Genomic DNA, 16,438 nt, shown 5'->3' with positions numbered 1-16,438 from the left:
GGAGGCAACAGTTCGGCCGACGATGCCGAGGAGGTCGCCCCGAACAAAGAGCAACACCGCACTGACTACCAAGGAGGGCCTTCAGCCTCTTTGGGTACGCACCCTTCCTGTTAATGATGTCGTACAATTTCATGTTTTGGAACGTGAGGGGGATTGCGAATGCGCCCACTCAAAACGTTCTAAAAAGACTTATTGATTGTCATAATGTTTTATTTCTTGCAATAATGGAACCGCTCACACACCCGGACCCGGACCGATTCTCTAAGGCCTTGGGGCTGCCCTTCATTGGTTCGAACACGAACGGGAAGATTTGGATGTTCGCGGAAGAGGGGTCCACTTTTGATATTGAGAATGACTCGGAACAAATCCTTCACGGTTACCTCAAGTCCCACCGCCTTGCTAGGCCGGTGGCCATTTCAGCCGTGTACGCCAAATGCACAAGGGCTGAACGACATCATTATGGGACAAGATGAGAGAGATTGCCGGGCCTCTCGAGGGAACACCTTGGATCATCGGTGGCGATTTCAACACCATTCTATCACACCAAGACAGAGTCGGAAGTGATACTAACCGGCAAGCCGAGATGGTTGATTTTGCGGAGGCAACGGAAGACTGTAGGCTGCTTGATCCTGGTTTCGATGGAGCGGCATTCACTTGGGCCAAGAATGGCCTCTTTGAAAGGTTGGATAGAGTGCTTGTCAGTGAGGATTGGACTAAGACCTTCGAGGCTACTCGGGTTACGAATCTCCCCCGGGTTGCCTCGGACCATGGACCAATTCTTGTCAGGTGCACGAAGATGAACACATCCGCTGGAGCCAAGGCATTCAGGTTCCAGAACATGTGGATCCGACATGAAGGATTCATGGCCGTAGTGCAAAAAGCATGGGAGGAGCCCACGGGGGCGGGTGGAATCCTAAACATTCAAATCAAGCAGGCCAGAGTTAAAAAGGCCCTTAAGGAGTGGAACAAAGAGGTCTTTGGGAACATCCATGCTAATCTAAAGGAAAAGGAGGAAGAAATTGCTCTGGCTCAAACTAGTTTCGAGGCAAGGCCGACTCCGGAGCACAGGACAGCGATCAACAAACACATTGCCGAGTACATCCTTTTGCTGAGAATGGAAGAAGATTTTTGGCGACAGAAGGCAGCTTTGAGGTGGCTTGCCGAGGGAGACAAAAATACCCGGTTCTATCAAAGCTGGGTGAAACAAAAGAGGGTCCGTCTCCGCATCCATTCAATTCGTGTCAATGGGCAGGAGCTCACCGAGGAAGCCGAGATTAAAAAGTCCGCAGTGGAGTTCTTCCAACAACTCCTTGCCCCCAACAATCCGACACTTGAAGACCCAGACCTCGACCTAATCCAGCAGGTCCACTCAGCCGAGCAGTTCGTTGACATCGCAGATGCTCCAAGTGCGGACGAGGTCAGGAGTGCCACCTTTTGCATTTCCGGAGATAGTGCACCCGGACCTGATGGCTTCTCGGCCACCTTCTATCAAGCCTGCTGGTCCATTGTGGGGCCGGAGGTAGTGGAAGCAATCAGACAGTTCTTCAGAGGGGCCTTCCTGCCAAGGAGCATCACGGCCACAAGCATTGTCCTTATCCCAAAGAAGGCATCGCCGGAGTCATGGACCGACTACCGACCCATCAGTCTCTGCAATGTTTTAAACAAGATCATTACCAAGGTACTCACCTCTCGACTCTCTCCTTTCCTCCCACAGGTCATCTCCCCAAACCAAAGTGGTTTTGTCAAAGGTCGGCTCCTTAACGACAACGCACTTCTGGCTCAAGAAATGTTCCATGAGCTTGCTAGATGCTCCCCAGCGCCTAATGTGGCAGTAAAGATTGACATGGCTAAAGCCTATGATAGGGTCCAATGGCCCTTCCTCTTCAAAGTTTTACGCCGTATGGGATTCCCGGATTCATGGATTTCACTTATGGAGAGGTGTATTGGGTATTGCTGGTTCTCGGTCCTTGTTAACGGGGCACCCGCGGGCTTCTTTAGATCAACTCGTGGACTTCGGCAAGGAGATCCGATCTCCCCCGCTCTGTTCGTGATCGCTGCGGAATACCTGTCCCGAGCATTAGATAAGCTCATCCTCGGCCATAAGGACATACGTACAAAGCCTCCCGGAGATGCATGGAGATCAGCCATCTAGCCTATGCGGACGACATTATCATCTTCACCCAAGCGGCGGCAAATCCTATGCGCCGGCTAAGAGCTTGTCTTGAAAAGTATGAAAGAGTCTCCGGCCAACAAGTCAGCCTTGCTAAGAGTAATTTCTATATTGCCGAGGCCCATGAGCATTGGGCAAACTCGATCCAGGCGGAAGGGGGCTTCACTAGAGGGGTTTTCCCTTTCCTCTACCTCGGAGTACCTATCTATCGTGGTGTCAAACGCACGGACATGTTCCTCTTTCTACGAGAAAAGATTGCAAGAAGGATCTCAGGATGGGCACACCGTCACCTATCCTTTGGAGGAAGGCTTACGTTGATTAAGAGCACCCTTGAAGCGATCCCCTTACACATCTTCCAAGCCGTCGAGCCCACGGCCGGTACCCTAAGCAACTTGATCAACAAATGCCCGATTCTTTTGGGGGTCTACGAATGAGAAGAAGCGGACCCATTGGATTGGTTGGGAACAAATGTGTCGGCCCACTGATGAAGGAGGCCTTGGGATCCGGAAACTATGGAGGTCCTCCGCGCCTTCAATATCAAACTTTGGTGGCGCTTTCGGGAGCAAAACTCCCTTTGGGCAAGATACATGATGGCAAAATATTGCACCAACTCCACACCGCTCACCTTGAGACTGCCGAGCAGGAGTAGCCCTACGTGGAGAAGGCTCTCAAGAGCATGGCCCCTCGCACAACCGCACATGAGATGGCTAGTGGGACAAGGGGACATCTACTTCTGGGATGACATTTGGCTTGGCAATAGCCCTCTGAGGGAATTTAGTCTTGATGATAGGGGAAGACCAACCACCCGGGTTTCGGAGTTCATTACTAATGGGGGTTGGGATGTGCCCAAGCTTCAGCTTCTTCACAACCAGGCCGGCCTCCCTCAGCATGTTATCGATGGCATCATTAATACACCGATCCTCCATGATGAACAGGATATCCTGAGGTGGAACCTCTCTATACATGGGGAATTCACGGTGGCTTCGACATGGGACACACTTCGAGGGCGAAACCCGATCATCCAAGGTTTGGGGGACGTTTGGAAGGCAGGCCTCACCAACTCAATAGCCATCTTTATCTGGAGGCTTCTCTCCAATCGGGTGCCGGTTGACACGAAGCTAGCTTCAGTGGCGGGAGATTGAGCTAGCCTCTAAGTGCCAATGCTGCACCCACCGACCGAATACCGAGTCCTCCAACACCTCTTCATCCAGGGACATGGAGGCTCGCAGAGTATGGAGTGAGTTTGACGGTTGGTTCACAGGCCCGTTCCCCCGCATCCATATCAATGATACAATTCCCTACGAGAATCGAAGTGTGGGCGCGAAGGTACCAACAGCCGAACAAGAAACATCTTAGCCGAGCCACTCCATACCTCATTTTGTGGTTTATCTGGTCGGAGAGAAACAGGAGTCGCCACCAAGGCACACAGTTTAAACCACAAAACGTGGTATGGCAGGTCCACATGTTTCATTCGGAATGCTATGTCCAATGGAAGCTTGAAGCCGAAACATTGGAAGGGAAGTTAAACTTGGAATCAACATTCCTCAAGCGGCGGCAATCAGGGCGCTACCCCTAGCCATGGCAATCAATGAACCCCCCGGACCAGCCGTGGATAAAGCTCAACACCGATGGCTCCTACAATGAAGCGAACGGTAGAACAGGGGCTGGAGGGATTATTCGAGACCACTTGGGTAAGATGCTCGTCGCCTTCAGCACACCCCTAGAAGCACACTCGGCGTTAGAGGCGGAGCTGTTGGCCATGCTCCACGGGCTAAATATAGCCAAAGAACTCGCCCTACCAATCTGGATTGAGTCTCGATGCAGAGCAAGCAATCAAATTGGTCAATGGGACAGGATGGGGCCCGGCACTCGCCCGGCAAGCGGTGGCGCAACTAACCCTTCATAAACGCCAACTCAAATTCCGAGCCACCTTCATACACAGGGAGGGGAACAAAGCGGCGGACTTCCTTGCGAAATGGGGCTAGTCCAAGACAGTGGTCTACGAATGTACTACAACTCAGCACCGAGAGAACTGTTGGACTTGGTTAGATTGGACGAGATGGGAGTGTCGCACATCCGATACCTTGACGGGAACGGGCATTAAAGTTGATTATGAGACGATGGGAGACAATAGTGACTAGCTTTTTGGTTAATTGTATTTTGGAAAAGAGTATGATGAGGTCCGAACCTTGTGGGATTGGACCGCATACTACTCTTGATTTGTTACGGCACACCACTTTTGGGTGTGGCCACGCCTTGTAATTACCGCCTTTGGAATGATAGGGATGAGGGACCCACGAACCCTCCACCGTAGAGGTGTTTGATAAAAAAAAAAAAAAAAAAAAAAAAAAAAAAAAAAAAAAAAAAAGAGCTAGAGCTAAGAAGATACATTGGGCCAAATGGTGAATATTATTCAAGTTAGTGGGCAGCCCAATGCATGAAGTTTTGAGTCACTATATATCACATTTTGGAGGCCCAAATTGAAGATACATGATGCATTTTCGTCCAAGTTGGAGCAACCAAAAAGAAGAGTCATTTTTAAGTTACTTTTTTAGTTAAATAAGTGACTTTAGATGTCCTAAAGTCACACCAATAGTTTAAGAGTTACTTTTCACTTATTATGAGTCATTCTAAAGGTCTTAAGTTGTACTAATGATATGAGACTTTCAACATTCTAGCCTATAAATAGGCTTGTAAGCATGTCTTTTGAGGACACCATTGATCAAATACGAAAATAGACTTTGTCTTGTGAGTTGAATTCTCTTTGTAGAGTTTTTCACTTGTTTGGAACTTATCAAGATACTTTGAGCAAGTTCTTGTGGCGTTCAACCATACCGAGGTTCTTGGCTGATCATATAGCCAACGGGTCGAGGTTTTCCAAGCTCTGGAAGTGGATCAAACCAGATTATCAATCAAGGGAGTCCGCTGCCAAACCTTATACGTGGGGTTCTTGGATCAATATATCCAACGGGTCCTTCGTCCTATCCCAATCCATATCACTATAGAGCCAATCCCGAAGACACTAAGGAAATTCAAAGGCAAGTGCAAGAGTTGTTGGAGAAAGGAAAAATCCGTGAGAGCATGAGTCCATGTGCTGTTCCGGTAATTGTTGTTTCTAAGAAAGATGGATCATGGAGGATGTGCATCGATTGCCGAGCAATCAACAAAATCACTGTAAAATATCGCTATCCTATTCCTAGGCTAGATGATATGCTTGATGAATTGCATGGATCTGTTGTGTTTAGTAAGATCGATTTGAAAAGTGGTTATCATCAAATTCGAATTAGAGAAGAAGACGAATGGAAAACAGCCTTTAAAACAAAAGTTGGTCTATATGAGTGGTTAGTAATGCCTTTTGGTTTAACTAATGCACCAAGTAATTTTGTCTCACGTTATTCCTTCTTCCGCCAACCCACCACTCGTAGGCGGCGGCCGACCGTCACCTTGCCCCACGCTAACCACCATCACCCCCACCGGCTCCCGTCTCATCATTCCTCAACATCCGTTCCGAGCCCAAACTATCTCCCGAGCAACCTTTCGTCCTTCCGACCATACCGGACGACCCGCCGAGTGAACCACCCCCTTGCGAGGGAGAGCGAACCCCTCGGATCATCAAATGAAGTTTACCTCGAAGGAATCAAACTCTCCAAAGAAGCCTTCTAAGAAAATGGTGTTGAAGGCTGCCAAAGCAAAAATCAAGGTTCGTAAGAGCACTCCGGCCCCGGCTACTAAAGGGGACGGTCGGAAAAGATATGTTCTCTTTCCACTTCCCGAAGACAAGCAATTAAGGAAAAGAATCGACTTTGGGGAGGATGATGGCTCCCCGGTTGAGAGCCCTAAATGTAGAAATGCCATCTTTCCGGCGTTTGTGAGCCCCGACATGGAGGACACTTCTCAAGTGGAGGAGAATGAGCATGATGAAATGGTAATCCCACTTGAGGTCCGAGATGGAACTTCCGACTTGGTGCCTTTATCCGGCCAAGATTCCGTCCAAGATGCCGGAGAGGGGACGGCGGACCACGACATGAAGTCCTCTCAACCGAGCCATGAAAAAACCATTGTACTTGGTGCTGCAAAATTACAAGGAGCCTTGGGGGAGGAGAGAGTCAACATGCTTGATATGGATATGGGAACAAAAATGCTTTTGGAAAGTAGTTTGATTCCTTGCCACAATGGAGAGTCACATGATGCACTAGCCGTTGGAGACTATTTGCAGCCGGTTTCTACCAATCTTATCAAATGGAGTTCCCACCCTTGGAGAATGGCCGGACTCTAAAGATCTGTGATTCCTTCGAGAGCGGCCGGCCGAAAGGTGCGGGGATGGCGCCGAGTTCATGTTCGAGTCAGCACGCACTCCCTAACACCCATTTCAAGCCGGGTGTGGGAGAAGCCACCACGGCTTCAGCCAGCATGCCTGAGGTCCCGAAAAATGGGGTGAGTCCGTCGGCCCCTAAATCCGGGGTAATGGCCGACCTCTTTAAGTCCAATCCATCAGCCACAACGAATGGGCCACAACATAGTAGAGAAGTGGGAGTTGGGGCTGGGTCAAACGGCACTTTGTCGGCCAATGGTGCCGAGACGGGCTCGGAAACCACAAATCCGTGGCGTTCAATGGCGGACATGATCAAGGGGGCTCCCGACCCGAATGGACCGCAAGTGTTCGTGCCCAACAAGATCCAATCTATTGGATTTGCATCAGTCTCAAATGGAATACCATCAATCCACTTCTTGGGGCTGGAGATCCGGAAGCTTGCCGAAACCTTAGGGCACGCCATCGTAGGTAAATTCTCACACTCTATCCCGACAGCCGGACAAATTCAAAAGGCTCTCAATAATATGAAATTTCAATGTGGTTTTACTTGGAAATACATTAACGCCAAACACATTCTCATTCAATTCAAGGAATTGACGGATTATGCTAGACTCCTTAGTGGCCCGAAGGGCACGCCAGTGTGGCTCATTGATCGGCATCCAATGAGGGTTTTCAAATGGTCTGCGGAGTTCGATGCTTATTGTGAGTCCCCGATTGCAGCGATATGGTGTAACTTAGTTGGCCTCCCGATCCATTTATTTGATCACTCAGCCCTCTTCGCCATCGGCAAGCTCCTAGGGACGCCAATTCAAGTTGACCGAGCCACCGCGAACAAAACAAGACTTTCCTATGCGCGCATTTGCGTCGAGATTGACATCACGAAACCACCCCCCGAAGAAATCATACTCGGTATTTGTGGAAGAGAAACGGTTCAACAAGTGCGGTGGGACAAAATTCCAGCCTATTGTCTGGAGTGTAAGCATGTCGGACACTCGAGTAATGTTTGCTATGCTGTGGGGAAGACCGAAAGGCCACCGAAGAGAAATTACAACAATGTAACCCCTCAAAAAGCAAATCAAGACGGAAACGGCCCAACCGAAAAGCAAGTCAATTTTGAGGCCAAGCCAAACGACAACAATGAGTGGAGACAGCAAGGAAAAAACAAAGGAAAGGGAACACCCCCGAAAGCTAGGCCGAATGGGGAAAAAAAGGGGGGAACCGGTTTGGGAGGGCCCGGACATAGTGGGGGACCTTCACGAAGTTGACGGGCTTGGAAAAGGCCAACTTAGCACTAGTTCGGTTCGAGGTGAGGAAGCCGCCACTAATTTTTGAATGGGACTGAGCCGATCCAGATCGAAAGATGAGGTATCAATGGATGTGCCGTGGGAACATGGAGACACAACTCGTCGGCTGGCTTCGAGCTCCCGAGGAGGGTCGCGAGGGGGATCGAGAGGGAGATGGCGATATCCCACATCAAACCATGGAAGGAGGGGAGACGAGTGGATGGGCAATGTTATGAGCACAAACAAGTATTACTCGCTCATGGCCAATGGGGAATTTGATGTCGAAGGATGTGGCGAGATGGATGCGGTAGAAATGGATATTCAAACCGTTGGTGCACAACCCAAGGACACCCCGTTATATATTGATGCCGGCACGCACATGAGGGAGGAAGACCATCAGATCGTCATATTCCAAGGAGGGCCTTCAAACCTTCCGGGTACGACCCTTCCTTGTTAATCATGTCTTACAACTCTAGGGGAATCGCTAATGCGTCGACCCAAAACCTCCTAAAAAGACTAATTAAGTGTTATAATGTCATGTTTCTTGCAATAATGGAGCCACTTACTAATCCCGACCGGGATCGGTACTCTAAGGCGCTGGGATTAAAATTCAAAGGATCAAATATATCCGGCAAGATATGGGTATTTGCCGAGGAGGGAGCCAACTTCATCATTGAGGAGGATTTGGATCGAGTCCTACATGGAAGGCTAACTTCGCACCGCATGGCGAACTATATTTCCATCTCGGTGGTATATGCTAAATGCAATAGATTGGAGCGACATCCCCTGTGGGATAAAATGAGGGAGATATCAACTCGGATGGAAGGAACACCGTGGCTGATTGGAGGGGACTTTAATACGATCCTTGCACACGAAGACAGGGTTGGTAGTGAAACCAATCGGCAAGCAGAGATGATTGATTTTGCCGAAGCCATTGAAGACTGTAGGCTTCTGGACCCGGGGTTTGATGGTGCGGAATTCACTTGGGCTAAAAATGGCCTGTTTGAAAGGTTGGACAAGTTGCTTGTCAATGAAGCATGGACAAATGCGTTTGAGGCAAAGAGGATGACTAATCTCCCAAGGGTATCCTCGGATCATGGTCCGATACTTGCGAGGTGTACGATGCCTAGGCCGCCCTCGAGGGGTAGTGCCTTCCGGTTCCAAAATATGTGGGTCCAGCACGACGGCTTTTTGCAGCTAGTTCAAGATATTAGGGCTCAACCGACAGGGGCGAGTGGGCTCTTAAATCTCCAAACTAAGCTTGCTAGGAGCAAAAACCCTTAAGGCTTGGAACAAGGAGGTTTTTGGCAACATTCACGCCAATCTCCAAGCAATGGAGGAAGGGATCGCGCAAGCTCAAGCCAATTTTGAGGCTGACCCAACGCCGCGGAACAGGACCGAGGTCAATAAAAACATTGCCGAGTACATTCTCCTACTCCGGATGGAGGAGAACTTCTGGAGGCAAAAGGCGGCACTAAGGTGGCTTGCAGATGGAGATAAGAATACCATATTCTACCAAACAGAGATACGGAGATTGCGGACGAAACAGAGATACGGCACTCGACGGTTGAGTTCTTTCGGAGCCTTCTTGCCCCAGACACCCCGGCACTTGAGGATCCGGACGTTAACCTAATTCACCAACTCCCCCCCCCCCTCAACAGAGCTAGAGGATTGACACTACCCACCGGACCCTGAGGAGGTGAAGAAAGCAGTTTTTGACATCTCCGGGGACAGTGCACCAGGTCCGGAAGGCTTCTCGGACGTCTTCTATCAAACATGTTGGGGGATCATTGGAACGGATGTGGTGGAAGCCATCAAACAAGTTTTTCTTGGGGCATACCTTCCTCGAAGTGTCACGGCCACAAATATTGTCCTTATCCCGAAGAAGGCCTCGCCCGAGACATGGGTCGACTTTCGGCCCATAAGCAATGTCCTTAACAAGGTTATCCCAAAAGTACTAACCACACGCCTTACGCCTTTTTTGCCTCAAGTTATCTCCCCTAACCAGAGTGGATTCGTGAAGGGTCGGCTCCTACACGACAACGTCCTCCTCGCCCAAGATGTTTCATGAATTAGCAAGGCGTTCCCCTGGACCGAATGTGGCCATCAAGATCGACATGGCCAAGGCCTATGATAGGGTGCAATGGAGTTTTCTAATCAAGGTACTTCATCGCATGGGCTTTCTGGCTGCTTGGATTGACCTCATTGAAAGATGCATTGGTTTTTGTTGGTTCTTGGTCCTTATTAATGGCGCCCCAGCTGGCTTTTTGAAATCTACTCGGGGGCTCAGATAGGGAGATCCCATATCCCTCGCACTGTTTGTGATCGCCACAGATTACCTTTCCAGGGCCCTCGACAAGCTTATTCTTGGCAAGAAAGAGATGACCTTCAAAGCGTCCAGTAGGTGCATGGAAATCAGCCATTTAGCATACGCCGATGATATCATTATTTTCACTCAAGCAGCTGCAAACCCATTGCGTCGGCTTAGAGCGTGCCTTGACAGGTATGAGGGAGTCTCGGGGCAGCAAATCAACCTCGCTAAAAGTAATTTCCATATTGCCGAAGCACACGAGCAATGGGCGCATGCAATCCAAAGCGATGGAGGTTTTGCTCGTGGGCGCATGCAATCCCCATTTACCGTGGAGTCAAGCGGACGGAAATGTTCATGTTCATTCGAGAGAAGATTGCTAGAAGGATCTCCGGATGGGTACATCATCATCTATCTTTTAGAGGGAGGCTAACCCTCATTAAGAGCTCTCTTGAGGCGGTTCCTATTCACATCTTTCAAGCCATTGAGCCCACAGCCGGTACCCTTAAGCTTCTTGACCAGCAACTGGCTCGCTTCTTTTGGTGCTCGACAACAGAAAGAAAACGGACCCATTGGATCAGCTGGGACCAAATGTGTCTTCCCACCTAGGAGGGAGGGCTCGGGATCCGAAAGTTCACTGAAGTCCTACGAGCCTTTAACATCAAACTCTGGTGGCGGTTCAGAGAACAGAACTCATTATGGGCCCGTTACATGATGAGAAAATATTGCGCCATATCCTCGCCACTTTCGTCAAGGATCATGGGAAGGAATAGTCCGACGTGGAAGACGCTGGCCAAAGCTAGGGCCCATGCTCACCCGCATATCCGATGGATTGTTGGACATGGTAAGATATACTTTTGGGATGATATATGGCTCGGCAATGTCCCTCTTAGGGGGCTATGTTTCGACGAGAGAGGTAGCCCTACAACGACCGTCTCGGAATTCATCACGGATGGTGCATGGGACGTCCCCAAACTCCAAGTACTTCATGACCAGGCTGGACTCCCCCAACAGATTATTAATCAAATATTCACAACCCCGATCCTACCCGGGGAGCCGGACATCCCGCGATGGACGCTATCACAGCGAGGAGATTTCTCGCTAGCCTCGACGTGGGAGACGACCCGGTTGCCTCAGCTTCTAAAGAATGAGAAAAGTCGAGGCTATACTCCGTTGTTTGATGAAAACTTGGACCCTGCCAATCAAATTCATGGGGACTATAAGGAGGGATATTACATAGGTATTGAAGTGTCTGAAGATCAGTCTGATGCATAGAAACCATTTTATGGCCCAAACAAGTGGCCATCGGAAGATATTTTGCCCAGGTGGAGGAAAACCATGGAGAAATATCACCAAGAGGCACTAGAGGTATCGAGATCCGTTTCCCGGCTGATAGCCCTTGCACTAGGGCTAGATATCAACTTTTTTGATCAACCTGAAATGCTTGGAAACCCTATTGCAACTTTGAGGCTGCTACATTACGAAGATGATAACTATGGTCTTCAGATATGCAAAGACAAAGATGCTAAGCCTCAGATCTGGGAGTATGTGCCACCATTAAAAGGGGCGTTTATAGTTAATCTAGGTGATATGCTGGAGCGATGGAGCAATTGCTTTTTCAGATCCACGCTGCATCGAGTATTGGGCAATGGCCAAGAGAGATACTCAATAGCATTTTTTGTGGAGCCTAGTCATGAATGCATTGTTGAATGTTTGCCAACATGCCAATCAGAGAAGAATCCTCCAAATTCCCTCCAATTAAATGTGAAGATTACATCTCGCAGAAGTATAAAGATACCCATGCCGACCTCAGTTCCTATGCATGATATTATGCATACAAAACAAATGCTCCGGAAAAGCTACTAATGTTGAAGACAATTCTATCCAAACAAGATCCTATGAACATGACTTTAGTTATCGATGCTTTGATTACTTTGTACATGAAATTTAGTGTGACTCTGTGTTGATGTAATTTAGCTCTACCCACAGTGATTATACATTGTTGAAGACATTCTAGTTATACAAATCTATACCGAGATTGTGGTGAAAAAAAAAAAGTTACAATGGCGCAAGATTGAACTTGCATCTAAATGTCAATGCTGCCCACATAGGCCAAGTACTGAGTCCCTCCAACACCTCTTCATACAAGGCGCAGGTGCGATTAGAGTATGGAGGGAATTCAACGGGTGGTTCGAAGGCTCGACCCCCACTCTCGGGGCGAATGACACGATTCCAACAAGAATTGGAGTTTGGGCGAGAAGATCGCAGCAGCCGGGAAGGAAGCACTCAACCGAGCCATGCCTTACCTTCTCTTTTGGTTCCTCTGGGCAGAGAGAAATAGAAGCCGCCACCACGATGTTCAATTCAAACCGAGCAATGCGATTTGGAAGGTCCTCACATTCGTCCGAAACAGCATGGCCAATGGCAGGCTCAAGCCGAAGCATTGGATAGGGGTGAAGCTCAGAGTTAGTATTCCAAGCCATGCTGAACCTCAACGGCCACCGCGTCTTGCTATGATGGTTAAGTGGGAACCACCGGATCAGCCCTGGATTAAACTCAACACGGACGGGTCCTTTATTGAAGCAACAGGAAAATCCGGGGGAGGAGGTCTCATTCGAGATCACTTGGGTAAGTTGATTGTCGCCTATGCGCTCCACCTCGAAGCACAATCACCACTTGAAGCCGAGCTGCTCGCCATGCACCACTATTTGAAGCTGGCCTCGGAGCTCGGGAAGCCAATATGGCTTGAATCGGACGACGAGCAAGCACTTAATCTCATCAACCTGCTCACACTCGCCAAGTCATGGCGTACATGGCCTTACACAAGCATCTACTCACCCTTCGAACAACCTTAATCCACCGAGAAGGTAATAAGGCAGCTGACTTACTTGCAAAGATTGGAGTGGATATGAGCCACTGTCGAGTTTTGGAGGCCCAAGATATACCGAGAGCCGTCCACGATATCATTCGAATGGAACAAATGGGGATTCCTAATGTCCGGGTCCGTTCCGAGGAAGAATCATAGGACACTGTAGAGTAGGCGGGTGTCGAGCCAATTATGACACGAGCCCTACTTTTTTTTTTTTTTTTTAATCAAACACCTTTATGGTGGAGGGTTCGTGGGTCCCTCATCCCTATATTTCAAAAGGAGATGTATACAAAACATGGCCACACCCAATAGTGGCGTGCCTATACCAAAATCAGGAGTAGTATGCGGTCCGGTCACATGGGCCCGGACCTCATCATACTCCCTTCCGAACCTCAAACTACAATTAAGCCAAAACCAAAAAGGAAAACAATACACTCCTTTGATCCGACGCTCAAGCCTATTCTTTATCTTCATTTTGGACCCGAAGGTTCGGGACTCCGAATGCATCCATCCTAATGATTGCTGTGAGGAGTCTTGGTGCCGTGATGGCATCCATACGGCAGTAGTCGGTTCTTTCTAGTCCCATTTTGGCGAGGAGATCTCCTGCTCTATTCCCTTCCCAGTGGATGAAGGTGATACGGGTGTCCTGTCGGCGTTTGAGGTTTGAGATCCGTGCCATCACCCGGCATGGCTCGGGACGTTGACTTTGAGGCGGACACCCTTCCAGTGCTTCGGTTTATAGGATCCGTTGGCCATGCTATTTCTGATGAACATTTGCACCTGCCAAACCACATTGAAAGACTTAAATTGCACCGATTGATGGCGACTCCTATTTCGTTCCGCCCAAATGAACCATAAAATAAGATATGGCATAGACCGGCTGAGATGTTTCTTGCCGGGTTGCCGGACTCTTCGTGCCCAAACTTCGAGCCTTTCTGGGATAGTATCATTGATCCGGAGGGGCGGTGATGATCCCTCGAACCATGACTCGAACTCCCTCCACACACCAAGTGCCCCAGCCCCTTGTATGAAGAGATGTTGGAGAGATTCAATACCCGGTCTGTGTGGGCAACATTGGCATTTAGACGCCATTTCCATTTTCCTCCACTGAAGCTTCGTATCCACCGGGATTCGGTTGGAGAGAAGTCTCCATATGAAGATAGCAATCGAAGACGTGAAGCCCGCTTTCCAAATATCATCGAGGCCTTGGATGATCGGTCTTTGAGTTCGGATGGTCTCCCATGTTGTAGCTAGAGAGAACTCCCCATTGTGTGATAATCTCCATCTCGGCACATCTGGTCCATCCGAGAGGATTGGCGTATCGAGGATCTTCCGGACAGCATGTTGCGCCAAGCCGGCTTGCGCTTGGAGCATTCGTAATTTGGCCTCATTCCAGGCCTCATCCACAATGAAATCTGCAACATGGACAAGAGGGCCTCCCCTATCGTCGAGGCTAAGTTCCCTCAAGGGCGCTTCTCCAAGCCAAAAGTCATCCCAGAATAAAATTTTTCCTTTTCCCACTACCCAGCGGATGTGCGGTTGTGCATGTGCCCGAACCTTCAAGAGTCTCTTCCAAGTAGGGCTACTCCTTCCCGAAGCTCTAGCCGAGAGTGGGGATGCCTTTTGACAATATTTGACCATCATATACTTAGCCCAAAGGGAGTTCTGTTCCCGGAACCTCCACCATAACTTGATATTAAAGGCACGTAGGACTTCTTTGATCTTACGGATGCCCAGGCCCCCTTCGGCCGTGGGTAGGCATACCTGGTCCCATCTAATCCAGTGCGTCCTTTTCTTCTCATTACTCGACCCCCAAAAGAAGCGAGCCACTTGCTGGTCGAGTTGTTTGAGGGCGCCACCGGTTGGCTCGATAGCTTGAAAAATATGTAAGGGGATCGCCTCTAGTGTGCTTTTTATCAAGGTAAGTCTCCCCCCAAAGGAGAGGTGCCGATATGCCCACCCAGATATCCTAGCCGAGATTTTCTCTGGGAGGAACAAAAACATATCCGTGCGCTTCACCCCCCGGTAAATAGGGACACCAAGGTAAAGGAACGGGAACGTACCTCGGGAGAAGCCTCCTTCACTTTGGATTGTGTTTGTCCAACCTTCATGAGCCTCAGAAATATAGAAGTTGCTCTTGCCGAGATTGATTTGTTGTCCGGAGACCTCGGCATAATGATCCAGACATACACGGAGCCTCCGGAGGGGGCTTGCGGCCGCTTGCTTGAAGATGATGATGTCGTCCGCATACGCGAGGTGGCTGATCTGCATGCTGCCTCGGGTAGCGTTGTATGTCATGTCTTTGTTTCCAAGTATGAGTTTATCAAGTGATCTCGAGAGATAGTCCGCGGCAAGGACAAAGAGGGCGGGGGAGATGGGGTCCCCTTGCCTAAGCCCACGAGTGGATTTGAAGAAACCCGTCGGGGCCCCATTAATAAGAATCGAGAACCAACATGTCCCAATACATCTTTCGATGAGCGCCACCCATTGCTCGGGAAATCCCATTTGCTTGAGGACTTTTAGGAGGAACGGCCATTGAACCCGATCGTAGGCCTTGGCCATGTCAATCTTGATAGCAACATTAGGTGCTGGTTGCTTCTTTGGAGCTCATGAAACATCTCCTGTGCAAGAAGTACATTGTCGTTGAGTAGCCTCCCTTTGACAAACCCGCTTTGGTTAGGTGCAACAACACATGGAAGGAATGGGGCGAGTCGCCTCGTGAGTACTTTAGTAATCACCTTATTGATCACGTTACATAAGCTAATGGGCCTATAGTCTCCCCAAGTCTCGGGTATAGGCTTCTTGGGGATGAGTACGATACTCGTGGCCGTGAAGCTTCGGGGGAGGAAGGCCCCACCAAAGAATTGCCTAACCGCCGCCACCACATCTGGTCCCACAATGCCCCAACTTGATTGGAAGAATAAAGCCGAGAAGCCATCCGGGCCGGGCGCACTATTGGCCGAGATATCAAACACTGCTCGCTTCACCTCCTCCGCATCCGGGGGATTAGGGAGGGCCGCCAATTGCTCCGAGGGAGGGAGTTGGTGTAAGAGGTTAAAGTTCGGTTCCGCGAGCTCCGGTTGGCTTGGGGCAAGGAGGTTTTGAAAGAACTCGACCGCCGAATCTTTGATGGCCTTGTCGTCCGTGAGTTCACATCCATTAGTGGTGATCTTGTGGATACGCAGCCGAATCTTCTTCTGCTTCACCCAACTTTGGTAAAACCTTGTGTTCTTATCCCCATCGTCTAGCCAACGGAGGGCAGCCTTCTGACGCCAAAAGTCTTCCTCCATCTTAAGAAGGAGGATGTACTCAGCAATTTGTTTGTTGACCTCCATTCTATTCCGGGCCGAGGGATCTTCTTCAAAATCTGCTTGGGCCACTGCAATGTTCTCTTCACAATTTTTGAGATTGGCGTGTATATTTCCAAAAACCTCTTTGTTCCACCTCTTAAACGTTTGTTTGATCCTAGCCAGCTTGATCTTCAAGTTGAGGAGGC

General features: G+C 49.3%; 1 protein-coding gene and 1 pseudogene across 1 annotated transcript; both read left to right on the top strand.

Annotated features, from left to right (window-relative positions):
* Positions 1-8,317: 8,317 nt before the first annotated feature.
* On the top strand, positions 8,318-9,049 carry LOC121781448. The gene has a single exon (XM_042179185.1). The coding sequence runs from the start codon at positions 8,318-8,320 to the stop codon at positions 9,047-9,049; it is 732 nt and encodes a 243-aa protein (XP_042035119.1).
* A 2,167-nt stretch (positions 9,050-11,216) lies between these two features.
* LOC121781447 lies at positions 11,217-11,899 on the top strand (annotated as a pseudogene).
* The last annotated feature ends 4,539 nt before the right edge of the window (positions 11,900-16,438 follow it).

The sequence above is a fragment of the Salvia splendens genome, chromosome 20 (assembly GCF_004379255.2).
Source record: "Salvia splendens isolate huo1 chromosome 20, SspV2, whole genome shotgun sequence".
Lineage (NCBI taxonomy): Eukaryota > Viridiplantae > Streptophyta > Magnoliopsida > Lamiales > Lamiaceae > Salvia > Salvia splendens.
The sequence above is the reverse complement of the archived record's forward strand: the minus strand, read 5'-3'. Positions and strand labels throughout refer to the sequence as shown.